The following is a 13117-nucleotide window of genomic DNA, read 5'->3' as shown; positions in this document are numbered from 1 at the left end:
CTTTAAATTTGGATTTTGGATATTCTAATAAACAGGCGGCAATCAGAAAAAAATCCACAGCATTAAAATTTTCTACCATCATTTCGCAAAACAAGCCCCTCCAGGGGTGCATTTTGAGCCCCATACTGTATACTCTGAGAACCTATAACTGCTTCTCTCACTCTGTACAATCACAAAATAAAAATTGCAGATGACGCAGCTGTTGTAGGACTTGGAAGTGGCTATACAAGAGGCTTGGTCTAAAGACAAGAAAACTAAGGAAATGATTGTGGACTTTCGTTGGACTGGTACTTGTCCTCCTCTTCACCTTTAAATCAATTTAGAAGAGGATGAAATTGTTACCTGCTTCAAATACATGGGCATGCATATTACGAATTACCAATCTTGGAACTATAGTATATCCTGTCTGGTAAAGAAAGCCCATCAACGCCTCTACTTCTTGAGGAGTGTGAAGCAGGTTGGTCTGTAGCCCTTTATTCTGACCTCCTTTTACATGTGTGTGGTAAAAAGCATCCATACCTTCTGACCTTCTGTATTATGGTGTGATATAGCAGCTGCTCTGCCACAGACAGGAGAGCACTGCAACGAGTGGTTAAGTCTGCACAGTGAATCATCAGCAGCATCCTACCCACTATCAAGGATATTTGCACAAGCAGGTGCAAAAGTAAAGCCTCCTCCATTATAGAAGATGTCACTCATCCTGCACATGGACTGTTTGCCCGGCTCCTATCAGCAGGAGACTGCGCGGCCTTTGGGCTAGCACTACCAGCTTATGGAACAGCTTCTTCCTGGATTCTATTAATCTAATGAATACAATGGCATTAAATATGACTGAACATTCTGTGTGATTTATACTACATTTTGTTTCAGTAGTCTCATGTACTAAACTATTGCTACTACTATATGTACTATATTAACATTTTGTTATATTTACTATTTATCTTTGATACCTTTATCACAAAGTATGGGGTTAAGGGGCTACTCTTTATTATGTACATTTTTTTTTTTTTTTTTTTTTAAATGGGGTTATCATGAGCAGTTTAATTACCAGGACCAGAGTACTGAATTTAATTTCTGCACAGGGATGTTGGAATGACAATAAAAGATTTTTGATGTTAAATTATGGTGAATTTTGAATGAGTGCAGTGCTGCGAATTAAAAAAAGCAGTGATATTTTGTTCCACATCTTCCAAATACTGATGTTAATTGTTCATTACTAATCAAGTATTTCTTCTTAAATGTCATTCCATGCTTATGCATATGTTATGCAGTCACTATGTAGACACTCTTCAAATAGTGTTACTGAAATTTGTCACGTTATATTAAATGTTCCCTATGCAGAACAAAAAGAAAAAAAACAAAACTACATAATAAAAAGTAGCCCCTTAACCCCATACTTTGTGTTAAAGGTATCACACACACACACACAAAAAAAAAAAACACGCCACTTCAAATATATCAGTGCACTCTAATTCAGTCAAGATAAAATTGATATCAGATTGAATCAGGATAATGTGAATCGGGACATCAGTGCAGATATCCAACCCTATGTATGATGCTCACAAATTGAGCTACACTGGCATTCAAGCTCATTCCATAGCTTAGCTTGCAAGTCTTGCTAAGCATAGCACAAACCAGGTCTAGATATACAATAGCATGCATTTTAATACTGGAGAAAATAGAACATGTGATCAGATTGACCCAGGGCTCTTTATAATATAATAAAAGAAAAAGGGATGCTTACTTGTTCAGCAGTCCATGGCAAAGAACAAGCTTCTCCTATAGACGTAAGTGCCTCTTTAGCTTTAACTCCACATTTCACATCCCCTATTTTATCCACTAAACCATCGAGAACAATTAATGCGGAGGTTTTACTGAAAACTCCTCTTTGAGCAATAAGTCCAGCTATGTGTAGCTTCATCTGCATTACCTAATAAGCAATTTAAGGAGAAAAAAAAATCATCACTTGTTTGTTCATTTATCTTTTCCATAACAGTTTCCTGCATACATAATGAATCTAAAGTATGCCAGGACTGGATGACTGCAGCAAGATTTTTCAAAATAAAACCATGACAAAAAATAAAGATTTATAAAAAGCACCTAAAACAATCAGAATATAGAAAGATTCTGAAAATTTTAAATGCATTATATGATCCTTAGTCACAAAAAAAGCCACCTGACACCAGACTACATAAGGACATTGCAGGCCTACCTCCAAACACTCACCAAACACCACAATAGATTTCAGTAGTCTCTTGAAGTGAAATTTGTGGGTGAGTGGAAGAAGGGTTAAAGAGTAAAATACCACAGTGGATGTAAAAAGCTGCTATTAGACAAGATGAAGGAAAATAAATTACTTGGTTATTTAGTGCTTGAGCAATGCGCAGTCCAAAATTTTAAAAGAATTTAGCTATAGGTTATTTCTGAGGAGTACAATTTTTTTTGGGTAAGGTACTTGTATGTTGACAGCATTGCAAAGAAAAAAAAATCTGAACTTAAAGTTTATTCTGATCAGTGTGTTCTTGAGACATTCTCTCCAACTTCATATGTGTTTAAGAAAAAGAAATCTTTGAATATGCTATTCCAGGTGCAAGCTTTACAACTTATCAAACTAAAAACAAGACTCTGGGCACCTATAAATGTTGTCACAAAGATTTTCACATTATGTTGCAAACTTGTCCTGCACTATATATACACACATCTAGAATGCATACTGCTCAGGTGCAGAATTCTTTTATATCAAAAGGGCATGGTTTACATGAATTGTATTCCTTGTGTTCTAATGTGTTTGAATTAGTAGTGGGGAAATATTAGTGAAAATCTTTTGTGGAATTGAAATCTGAAATACAACACATGAAAGCACTCAAATGGCAAAGCATTTATATTACCTGAAAGTTAGTCTCTTTCCACCCAGGTTTTTTTGCCAACATTCTAACCAAGGCCTGACATGGCATTTCACTTTTGTCCATTTGTTCTACTGCCTAAGAAACAGGAGGAGAACACACTGAAGGATATGTATTAGAAGTTAGTGTTTCACATTTAACTATATTTCCTTTGATAAGCCAAAAAACAATGATAAAATAAACAGATAAAAACTCCAAAGCTTAAAGAAAAACTATGTGGACAAAAAAATTACATACATTCTTAAGTACATAGACTGACAAGTGTTTTAAACATCAAAATTTTGATACCTTCTGAAACTCCTCCATACTGGCAAGTCTTTCCTTCCAGTTTCCGCTGTCTAAAAGTTGCATGCATGTAGCAGGAAGCACTGCTGCTGCCTTTTCCTCACACACTTCCGACTGTGTATACAGACAAAATGTGATTTTAAAGGGAAGCAAACTACATAGCAAAAATGTGGAGCAAAGGAAATATTATGAATGAAAGCACATGAAATGTAGTCTAAACTCTTCAATATAACTTTCAAAACACTACATTTTTTAGGAAATCATATTACAGTTTTGAACGAGGCAATTTCAACAAGCCAGAGTGGCTTAGAAAGAATGTAATGATAACCACAGCTTGAAAAAAGGTACAATATGGGTACTTTACAAGAAGGTTTTTACACTTCGCACTTTTTAATAACAATGCAAAAAATTTATCAAAAAAATTACTGGATGGTTGAACAGCACATTGTTATAACTTTCCTACTCTAGTTTTAGTTGGAAAAAATAAATCTTATCTCAAAGTTTACTTACAGAAAGTTCAGTCTCTGTAATTTCTTTAACTTCTGCTCCTTTCTTTGCTTTAGCGGGAGCTCCTTGTGCTACTTTTGCTTTCTTTGGGGGTCCACCAGGCTTTGATGAAAAAGAAATTTAAATAAATTCCAGTCCAAACAAAAAAATGCTAACTGATTAACAGCAAATTTTAAATAAAATATATTTTAATATTAGTCCATTTATATTTTAAGTGTACCTTCCAATTATTTTCACAACTGAGCAGATTCCTAAACGAATGTAGTATTGAATTTGTCTTTAAAATGAAGTCAGTTTGCTGCAGTCATCTATGTAATACATTAAGAATAGATCAAAGCACTTAGGACTTACAAAAAATAAAAAAAAACAAACCTGATTAAAACTGGCTGACTGAAAAACAAAATATCTGCATCAATGAACCAAATAAATAATTCAAACACTACATGCATTACTTTACAGCCAGTTCTAACTGCTTGCATTGATAGGTTAAACGGTAAAGGATAATGTTCAAGTATTTTCATATTAAGTATTCAACTAAAAAAAGCATTAGAGGAAGATTTGTAATTAGTAGGAGTAAATCAGTTGTATTTACTGTTCAAAATGTTAAGGACCCTAATGACACACATATGGTTCTTTTGTGTTGGTGTAGGAAACACAGAAATTGTAAACGTGGAGTAGACATAACACAGTCAATGCCATTCAGACAGTGAGGAAAAAAGGAAAGAAGGGTCCACTTCAAGTGATATAGAAGCATTCAACTCAAGCCCCTTACCCAATTATCAAATAAAATTCCAAGAGTAACAGCAGCTAACCTTACCTACCCATTATAGATGAAAGTGAGCACTATAAAATTTTACTGGGCATCTAGTGGCATACAAAGCCTTTCCTCAGCTATATTCTAAGACACTGAGCAGATGAGGTCTAAGAGCTATACCAAGATTTAGTCAGCTTGCTTTCCCAATTTTATATGACATCTGCATGTCTACATGGTGCACAAACGGAAATTCTCTTATAAGCAAGCTGGACTCTTGCTTACCCTGATAAACACTTTTGTTTCTTGCTTATGGGTACATGACTTGTAAACTGGTAGTGGACTCATCTTATGAGCAAAGGCAACAGCCTTTCCTTAATGAAAGAAATTACTGCACCCAATTTTTAACATATTATTCCCATACAACTCTTGGAGCTGAACACTACTACTCTACAATCCATCTGAGCACCTTGGGAGAGGATCACTAACACCATGATCAGCTCGCGCTTTTATCTCTGTGCCAGAATCTGAACTAAATGTAGGCAATGCTCCTTTACTTTAATAAATCTCAGTACCTAAATTCCCTACAGATCTGCAGAGGGCACAACAAAGATCACAACATTTAAAGTGAAATGAGGAAGACAATACCACATCAAAAGTACAGACAAAGGGTTGACTGCAAATGTATGTACACTCCAACACAGGCAAAGCTCTTCAATTGAATCAGGAACAAAGAAATCTATACACAATAACTGACATCTCTTTAATTTAATATCATAAAACTGCACTACCTATGCAAATATCATCTGAATTCTAAATAACTTATGAATGGTTAAATTGCATTCCTTTTCAGAAATTTTAGTTGAGAGGTCCCTTTAATTCCAAATCGCTCCCCTGTGTCATTAAGAGATAAGTTCCTTAAGCTTTTGTTTATATAGCCTCGTATGAAGCGATTTTAACTTGAGAACCAATATTGTACACGGGAATATGAAAGCGTGTGGAGTAGCAGGAAGATTTTTTTTTTTTTTTTAATATTGATTCCTGTGTGTATCACCGCAAAGCATGACCGAATGTGACAAATTCTGTGATTTTTATATTATTTTTCTTCCCTATAGTATGAATGGTAGAAATTGCCTGGGAGTATAAGATCATCAATATGGGCGAGTTTTTGGAATCTGGCTATGTTAAGGATTTTAGCTCAATCCTACAATATTTATTTATTATATATATATATATATATATATTATATATATATATATATATATATATATATATATATATAACTGAATTAAACTGGAAAAAATCATAAGTAGAAATTTGTCACTTTATTACAGGGGTCCCCAACCCCCGGTCCACTACCGGTCCGCAGCCGTCTGACAGCCGGGCCGCGAGAGAACTGCCGGCAACGGCGACTCACTCAGACTTTTCAGAACGCTTGGCGGGTGGGGCTTTGCAGCGGTGCAGAGAAAGGAGAGAGACCGAGGTGAGAGACTATTACAACAAAGTATTTTTATGGTCCCGACAGTTTCCCCATATGACATGAGTCTGTAGAAATCACGTTACTACGAAGTACATTCAACAGATGCTTTCATTACAACGAAGTGACCTTGAAATGCTTGAACGAATCATCCACAGAGCAGTTAGATCTGTGGTCGCAGCTCAGTTGTGCATGTTTGCACAACGATCCCCAAATAGAAACACTGTAAAAAAAAAAAAAAATCTTTCTTCGAACTTTCCTCGTACGTTTTTTTTTCTTTTTTTTCCTGTTTTTGTTGTCTGTGGTTTTCATTGATTCCTTTTGCTTATTGCTTGTCAACATTTGAAAAACATCCATTGGAATTTAACTCATTGTCACTCTCCTATAGAAACGGCAGACACGAAAAAAAGATTGCAGTGTTAATGTTTGTAATGTGCAATCTGTTGGATTGGCAAATGTAAAGCATGTGTCTTTGTTATATGCAAAAAAAGAAGAAAAATCTCAGATTGCAAACGTATGCGAACTGCTTAATAACTTTAATAATAATAGAAATGTTATGTAAATTGTGTATAAAACTGCCATGCTTCCTAAAACAAGAGCCTGAAACGGGTGAACAGCATGGTTATTTATTCTAGCGTGATATGCCACTCTCCTATACTCAGACACAGCAGTCAGGCAGGGTTGTGGCCAGGTTAGTGGCCAAGTAATACTGTTCCCTGGATTTACAATGTTCCTTGCATCACCCATCGAGGTCTTTACTGTTTGCTTTGGCGGAGAGACGCAGCAGAGCAGTGAGCCAGCTGTAGCTCCGGCAATGGATAAACAGTCTTCCACAGACGCGGTGATCGCACTTCGGGACGCTCTTCGGTGTGTTGTCCAGTTGGGGGAGGTCCCAAGAGAGTTTAGAAGCCTCATTTTTTTGAATGAGTGCCGCATTAATGGGAATGTTTCTTGAATGAGCATCACTGAACCACATAAAAACTGCTTTTTCAATGTCTTCAAATGCAGCAGTTCGCATACATTTACAGCCGGAGATTTTTCTTCTTTTTTTGCTCGGTCTTTTAAGAAAGTTGACAGTGTCAATGGTGAAATTCTGAATTCACTGGCAACATCTTTTATGTTTTTGCCACAATTGAGAGATGCAAAAATGTAGAGTTTTTTTTTTTCTAATATGAACTGCTATCGTTTTTCGTGTCTGCAGTTTCTATAGGAGGGTGACGACGAGTTAAATTCCAATAGATATTTTTCAAATGTTGATGAGCAATAAGCAAAAGGTATCACTGAAAACCACAGAAAACAAAAACGGCAAAAGTATAATGTTTCTGTTCGGGGATCACTGTGCACAACTGATATGTGACCACAGAACTAACTGCTCTGTGGATGATTCAGGCATTTCAAGGTCTTTTGGGCACTTGTTGTAATGAAAATTTCGTTGTAAAGATATTCGTTTTAATGGAATTTTACCTGTATCTGCAAATTTACATATAAGTGATAAATCTGAATCAACCATTATGAGAAATTCTACATAATGTAAGCAAGTACACAGGAAAGACACTGAACTAAGGCAGTTTTAAGTGGTAATGCTATGGCAATTTCTCAAATGTTGTAACTGATTAGAGAATATGAAGTAAAAAGAAAACCATTCTGAAAAACATTTGTGGGGGAGTACTGGTAATTTATTCTTAAAGCAATATTGTAAAAATACCAGATGCATAACTGACAACATTGCAAATCCTAAAATTAGGTTTTAATCATAATGAGCCAATGAACTGGAATCTAAATGCTGTAAATGTGCTGCACTCAATGTTTTCCAAACAAGACTCTTCTTCTTTAAATATAGTCTTCCATAGTGTTTTTGCAGCTTCTTTACTCTTATTATGTAAATTCCCTCTGCCTCTAATTTTTAAAATCAGATGCTTTAACAGTTCAGTTAAAGTTGCAGAGAGAAAAAAAAGCTTTAATTCATACAAATTGCTGGATTCCAAGTTCAATGCATCATACTCACTTTAGTGACTGGCACCTTTTTCGGAGGGCCTGCAGGTTTTGGAGGAAGCACTTCAGGCGTTGGTTCTATTTTTGCAGCTGGTTTTGAATCCTTTTTCTCTGTTGCACTTGATGCTTTTTTCATACCAGCAACCTCAACTTTATCTGCACACTCTTTAATCTAGATACATAAGCATTTACATAAAATGTAACAAAACTTCCATTGTTTAAAGGTTCAAATACTCCATCATAAACAAAGACATAATATTAACTAAGCGTGCATGCATCTTTATCACATTTTTGTCTAATAAACAAAAACTTATTCTTTGCAATAACGTTAGTCTTACCCGGTCCAGTTTCAGTTTATCAACTTCAGCTAAAAATGGATTTACTGCTTTTTCTCCTACAACTTTCATGGCAGTACCCAATGCTTCAAAAGCCGCATCTCTGACTTCAGGTGCAGAATCATTGATTTGCTAAATTGGAAGACCGTGAGTTAATCTCAATTTTTTTTTTTCAGATGAAGAAAATAAGGTTAAACAACTATATCCACTCACCTACTAAAAAAGTTGTTTAATATGAATAAAAAATAATGTATATTTACAACTAGGAAATAACATGCAAACACAGATATTTTCCAAATTGCATGGGCTAATACTCAGAAAACGTTATTTTCAAAATTTTGCTCACCAGTCCTCACAAAACACAAAAAAGTTTATATATACCTTTTAATTTTTTACAATATTGAGCATGCATTAAAAAAATAAACACACACAAATTCATTAACAAAGAAAAAAACATTTTTCACCTTCAGAAGGGCAGCACAAAATGTTTTTAACAAGCTTTTTGGCAATGTAGCAGCAGTGCAGTGACAAAAACTTCTTGCTAGAAACAAAGATGCTTGTTGCTTTATTGTTGGATTCTTGTTATCCATTACAGCCAGAACATCTTCACTAACGTTTTGTAATGTTGTCTAGTTAAAACAAAAATAAATAAAATGTATCATCATCAAATTATCCATAAAACTGCTTAAACCGAAATTGCCAGGTATTGCTGCTACTGACAAAATTCTCTGAAGCTGAATTTTAAAAGATTAATCACATATGCACTTGGTGCCACGGCCCACCTGTCAAGTTGTTTTGCCTACATAAGGTAAATCATCCCTAACTGAGGATCGTATGAATCATGGGAAGGAGGGGTCCTTTCATCGGATTGGCTGGTCCAGCACTGTTTCAGCCATGGAATGGCCAAATGGGGGAGGCAGCTTGATTGATGAGGTCTCCAGGACTGTGATATCATCTACTGTTAAATTCAGCTCCGTATTTCTAAAATTTTTATTTTTATACTATATTGAGGATTTGTTCTATTCTGTGTATTGTATTGACCCCCTTCTTTTTGACACCCACTGCACGCCCAACCTACCTGGAAAGGGGTCTATCTTTGAACTGCCTTTCCCAAGGTTTCTTCCATTTTTCCCTACAAGGTTTTTTTGGGAGTTTTTCCCTGTCTTCTTAGAGAGTCAAGACTGGGGGGCGGTCAAGAGGCAGGGCCTGTTTAAGCCCATTGCGGCACTTCTTGTGTGATTTTGGGCTATACAAAAATAAATTGTATTGTATATGAAACATTTCTCTGTAAACATGACTTACAAACATAAAATGGTTTTTCAAAAGTACTACTCTTTTGAGGCCATAGATTTGATGAGTGTGTGTCTAGTTGCTTGTAAAAGATTATAAAAACATAATACAACCTACAAGAAAGATATATAGCTTTAAGCCTAAAACTAAAGTCTGCTATAAGGGGTATGTCTCCCTGGAAAACAGTCAAATGTTAATACTTACAGAGAGGAAAACCGCATCAATTGCCTCCTGTAAAGCCTGAACTACCTGAGGTTTCTTCTCCTTAAACTTTTCCAAAATAGTTGGCACTACCTTAAATTAAGAGGAAAAGTGGTTTTTACATTATCCAAGGCCTGATCATATACCGTCAACAATAAAACATCTTAAACTGTGGTGTAAAGGAAAATTGTTTAAAAATATTGCTACCAATAAAACAAAGAGACACCTTTTAAACTTACATGGCCGGCATATGGTGCAAATTTCTTCCTGAGGCCTGAAGCCAGTCCTGCAACACATTTTGCTGCAAGTGCAACAAGCATAACGTTTGTATCCTTTCCAATAACCTGAAATGAATTTACAGAGTAAAATAAGGATGTTATACTTGCTTTTTCTACTTAGATGTTAACAACATTCACTTTAATACTAACTTTTTTAAGAGCTTTGACAACATCACCAAAGTCTCCACTTTCAATTTTTGGATTTTTCACCAAAGCTTCTAATGCTTCTAACGCCTCTTTTCTCTCTTGCCATTTTTTTGCTTCCTACGGGAACAAAACAAAAACAAAGTACTACCTCAATATGTCCTATTATGCTTCTGAAATGAATGGAAAATTACGAATTCTCGAATTAACTTAATTTACTTACAATTTTTTCAAAAAAGTCTTTAGGCAATTTCGAAAGGATCTCAACTGCTTCAAGCAGATCATATGCATCCACCTGCGGAGCAGCTACTTCTTCATCTGTTAGGGAATGCAATTTACAATGTTTTTTTAAAATTTCTTACCAAGTCAAGGTTAGCCTAGCCTTTAAACAAAAATGGCAAGACAGTCCAATCAAAGCAACCATTAAAAATAAACAGTAATACGTCATAAAGAAATCTTACCATCAACACTTTCCAATCCAGAGGCTTGCTGTTGCTGAAATTTAATTTTCATATCTTGTTGAGAACGCAAGAACCTTGACTGCTTTGGTGCAGAATTTGGCAGTTTTTTCCCATTCCTCTTCCAATTCTTTTAACTAATAAAGGGGTAGGGTATAGCACAGGGTGAACAATGAACATTATTAACCACACATACTCACTTGTATATTTCTTAAACATGCATTTGCTATGTCTTTACAAATACAGTAATCCCTCGCTATATCTCGCTTCGACTTTCGCGGCTTCACGCTATCGCCAATTTTATATGTAAGCACATTTAAATATATATCGCGGATTTTTTGCTGGTTCGCGGATTTCTGCGGACAATGGGTTTTTTAATTTCTGGTACATGCTTCCTCAGGTGGTTTGCCCAGTTGATTTCATACAAGGGACGCTATTGGCAGATGACTGAGAAGCTACCCAACCAGAGCGCGTATTACATTAAATAAAACTCCTCAAATATATTGTGAGCACGGGGGCTGTTCGCACCTCTAGAGGATACGGCCTCTCAAAAAACACTGAAAGATTACCTTCACATTGCTCCCTTCCTTGCTGGGCTTACATGTGGCTGCTTTGTCAAGCGATATGCTTCCCGCACGGTGCTTTGCATACTTAAAAGCTCGAACGGCACGTATTGATTTTTGATTGTTTGCTTTTCTCTCTCTCTCGCTCCGACATCCTCTGCTCCTGACTGAGGGGGTGTGAGCAGGCGGGCTGTCCGCACCCCTAGACGATACTGACGCTCGTCTAAAAATGCTGAAAGATTATCTTCACATTGCTCCCTTCCGTGCAGCTGCTTTGTCAAGCAACATGCTTAACGCACGGTGCTTCGCATACTTAAAAGCTCGAACGGCACATATTGATTTTTGATTGTTTTTCTCTGTCTGCTCACACCCCCTCCGTCAGGAGCAGAGAATGTCAGAGAGAGTGAGAGAGAGGGGCTGTTCGCACACTGGCCTAGAGGATACGGACGCTCCTCTAAAAAAATGCTGAAAGACTACCTTCACATTGCTCCCTTCCTTGCAGCTGCTTTGTCCGGCAGTGCTTCACATACTTAAAAGCCAAACCGCCCTATTGATTTTTGATTGTTTGCTTTTTTTCTCTCTCTCTCTCTCTCTCTGACATTCTCTGCTCCTGACGCGCACTCCTTTGAAGAGGAAGATATGTTTGCATTCTTTTAATTGTGAGACGGAACTGTCATCTCTGTCTTGTCATGGAGCACAGTTTTAACTTTTGAAAAAGAGACAAATGTTTGTTTGCAGTGTTTGAATAAAGCTCCTGTCTCTTTACAACCTCCTGTGTTTCTGTGCAAATCTGTGACCAAGCATGACAATATAAAAATAAACCAAATAAACATATGGTTTCTACTTCGCGGATTTTCACCTTTCGCGGGGGGTTCTGGAACGCAACCCCCGTGATCGAGGAGGGATTCAACTGAATTTGTCAGTTGAAAATGCTCAACTGACAAATTCAACTCCAAGCTAAGGTGCTTGATGGAAAGAAGACGACAAATACTCTGTTGTAGATGTTTACCATAAAAGGTACCGATTTCATGGGTATGCATTACTGCATTAATATTGATTTATGACATCAGTAACATGGTCCTCTAAACCCAAACCCCCTTTTAACCCAAATATATTTGAAAAGAAAACCTTAAACATGAAAATTCAAACATTTCTCCACCCTTAATTCTATACTGGTTATACAAAATACTAAATTACCCAGCTTTGGTGCTTCAACACATATACTGTATCTTGTCATTAATATTAAAAAGGCAAGTTGTGTATTAAATTATCTTGACTTGGTGGTGGGGGTAGTTGCGGGTATTTCTATAGCACACTCCTAACATATAAGCAGGAAGAAACTTGGAAAAGTACAAATGGTGTTAAAATAAGGTTTCTATATCACAGAAATGTTCACTTTATCGCTTTCAAACCTGTGCCTTCCTTAACCATAGTGAAAACACAGACTGCTATTAGTAACACAGGAAACAGCTTAAAAATTGTAACATGCACTTCTTACCTTCACCTCTGATTATAATAACAAAATTAAGTGTGGGGGGAATTCATCTGTACGTTAAAATGTTAAAGACAATAGAAAAAATACTATGGTTGCAGTGACAGTTGTATTAGGATTAATGAGAAGAAATTCACCATTTGGTGCATCTAATAAATGCTTTAATAAATTCAAGATTCAATTTAATAGACTCAGGCAATAATGAGTTGTTTATAGTAATAACGGCATGCTGCATTTCAACTCTACTGCCACAATCAAACTTTTGTGACCTTAAGGGCACATTTTGTCTGTCACTGCACTCAACAGCAATGTGCATGACCAAAAAATGGTAACAGCCATTGAAAATTCCTAACTACAATGAAACCTGAAACAGTACTGGATACAATGTTAGCCCTCCCCAAAAAAAATTCTAGGAGTAACTTGGAAAGAAAAATTTATGCA

The 13117-nt window shown here is 36.3% G+C and overlaps 1 protein-coding gene across 1 annotated transcript in view; it reads right to left on the bottom strand.

The window, feature by feature from the left end:
- ckap5 (cytoskeleton associated protein 5) overlaps positions 1-13117 on the bottom strand; it is a 112837-nt gene that overhangs the window by 55163 nt on the left and 44557 nt on the right. Inside the window, 13 exon segments of the mRNA XM_028793839.2 lie at positions 1745-1930; positions 2889-2981; positions 3192-3302; positions 3699-3797; positions 7929-8087; positions 8254-8382; positions 8715-8879; positions 9745-9834; positions 9981-10085; positions 10170-10283; positions 10387-10481; positions 10625-10733; positions 10735-10758. Of these exon segments, the coding sequence (XP_028649672.2) occupies positions 1745-1930; positions 2889-2981; positions 3192-3302; positions 3699-3797; positions 7929-8087; positions 8254-8382; positions 8715-8879; positions 9745-9834; positions 9981-10085; positions 10170-10283; positions 10387-10481; positions 10625-10733; positions 10735-10758 (1479 nt within the window).

The sequence above is a fragment of the Erpetoichthys calabaricus genome, chromosome 2, assembly GCF_900747795.2.
Source record: "Erpetoichthys calabaricus chromosome 2, fErpCal1.3, whole genome shotgun sequence".
Taxonomy (NCBI): Eukaryota; Metazoa; Chordata; class Cladistia; order Polypteriformes; family Polypteridae; genus Erpetoichthys; species Erpetoichthys calabaricus.
The sequence above is the reverse complement of the archived record's forward strand: the minus strand, read 5'-3'. Positions and strand labels throughout refer to the sequence as shown.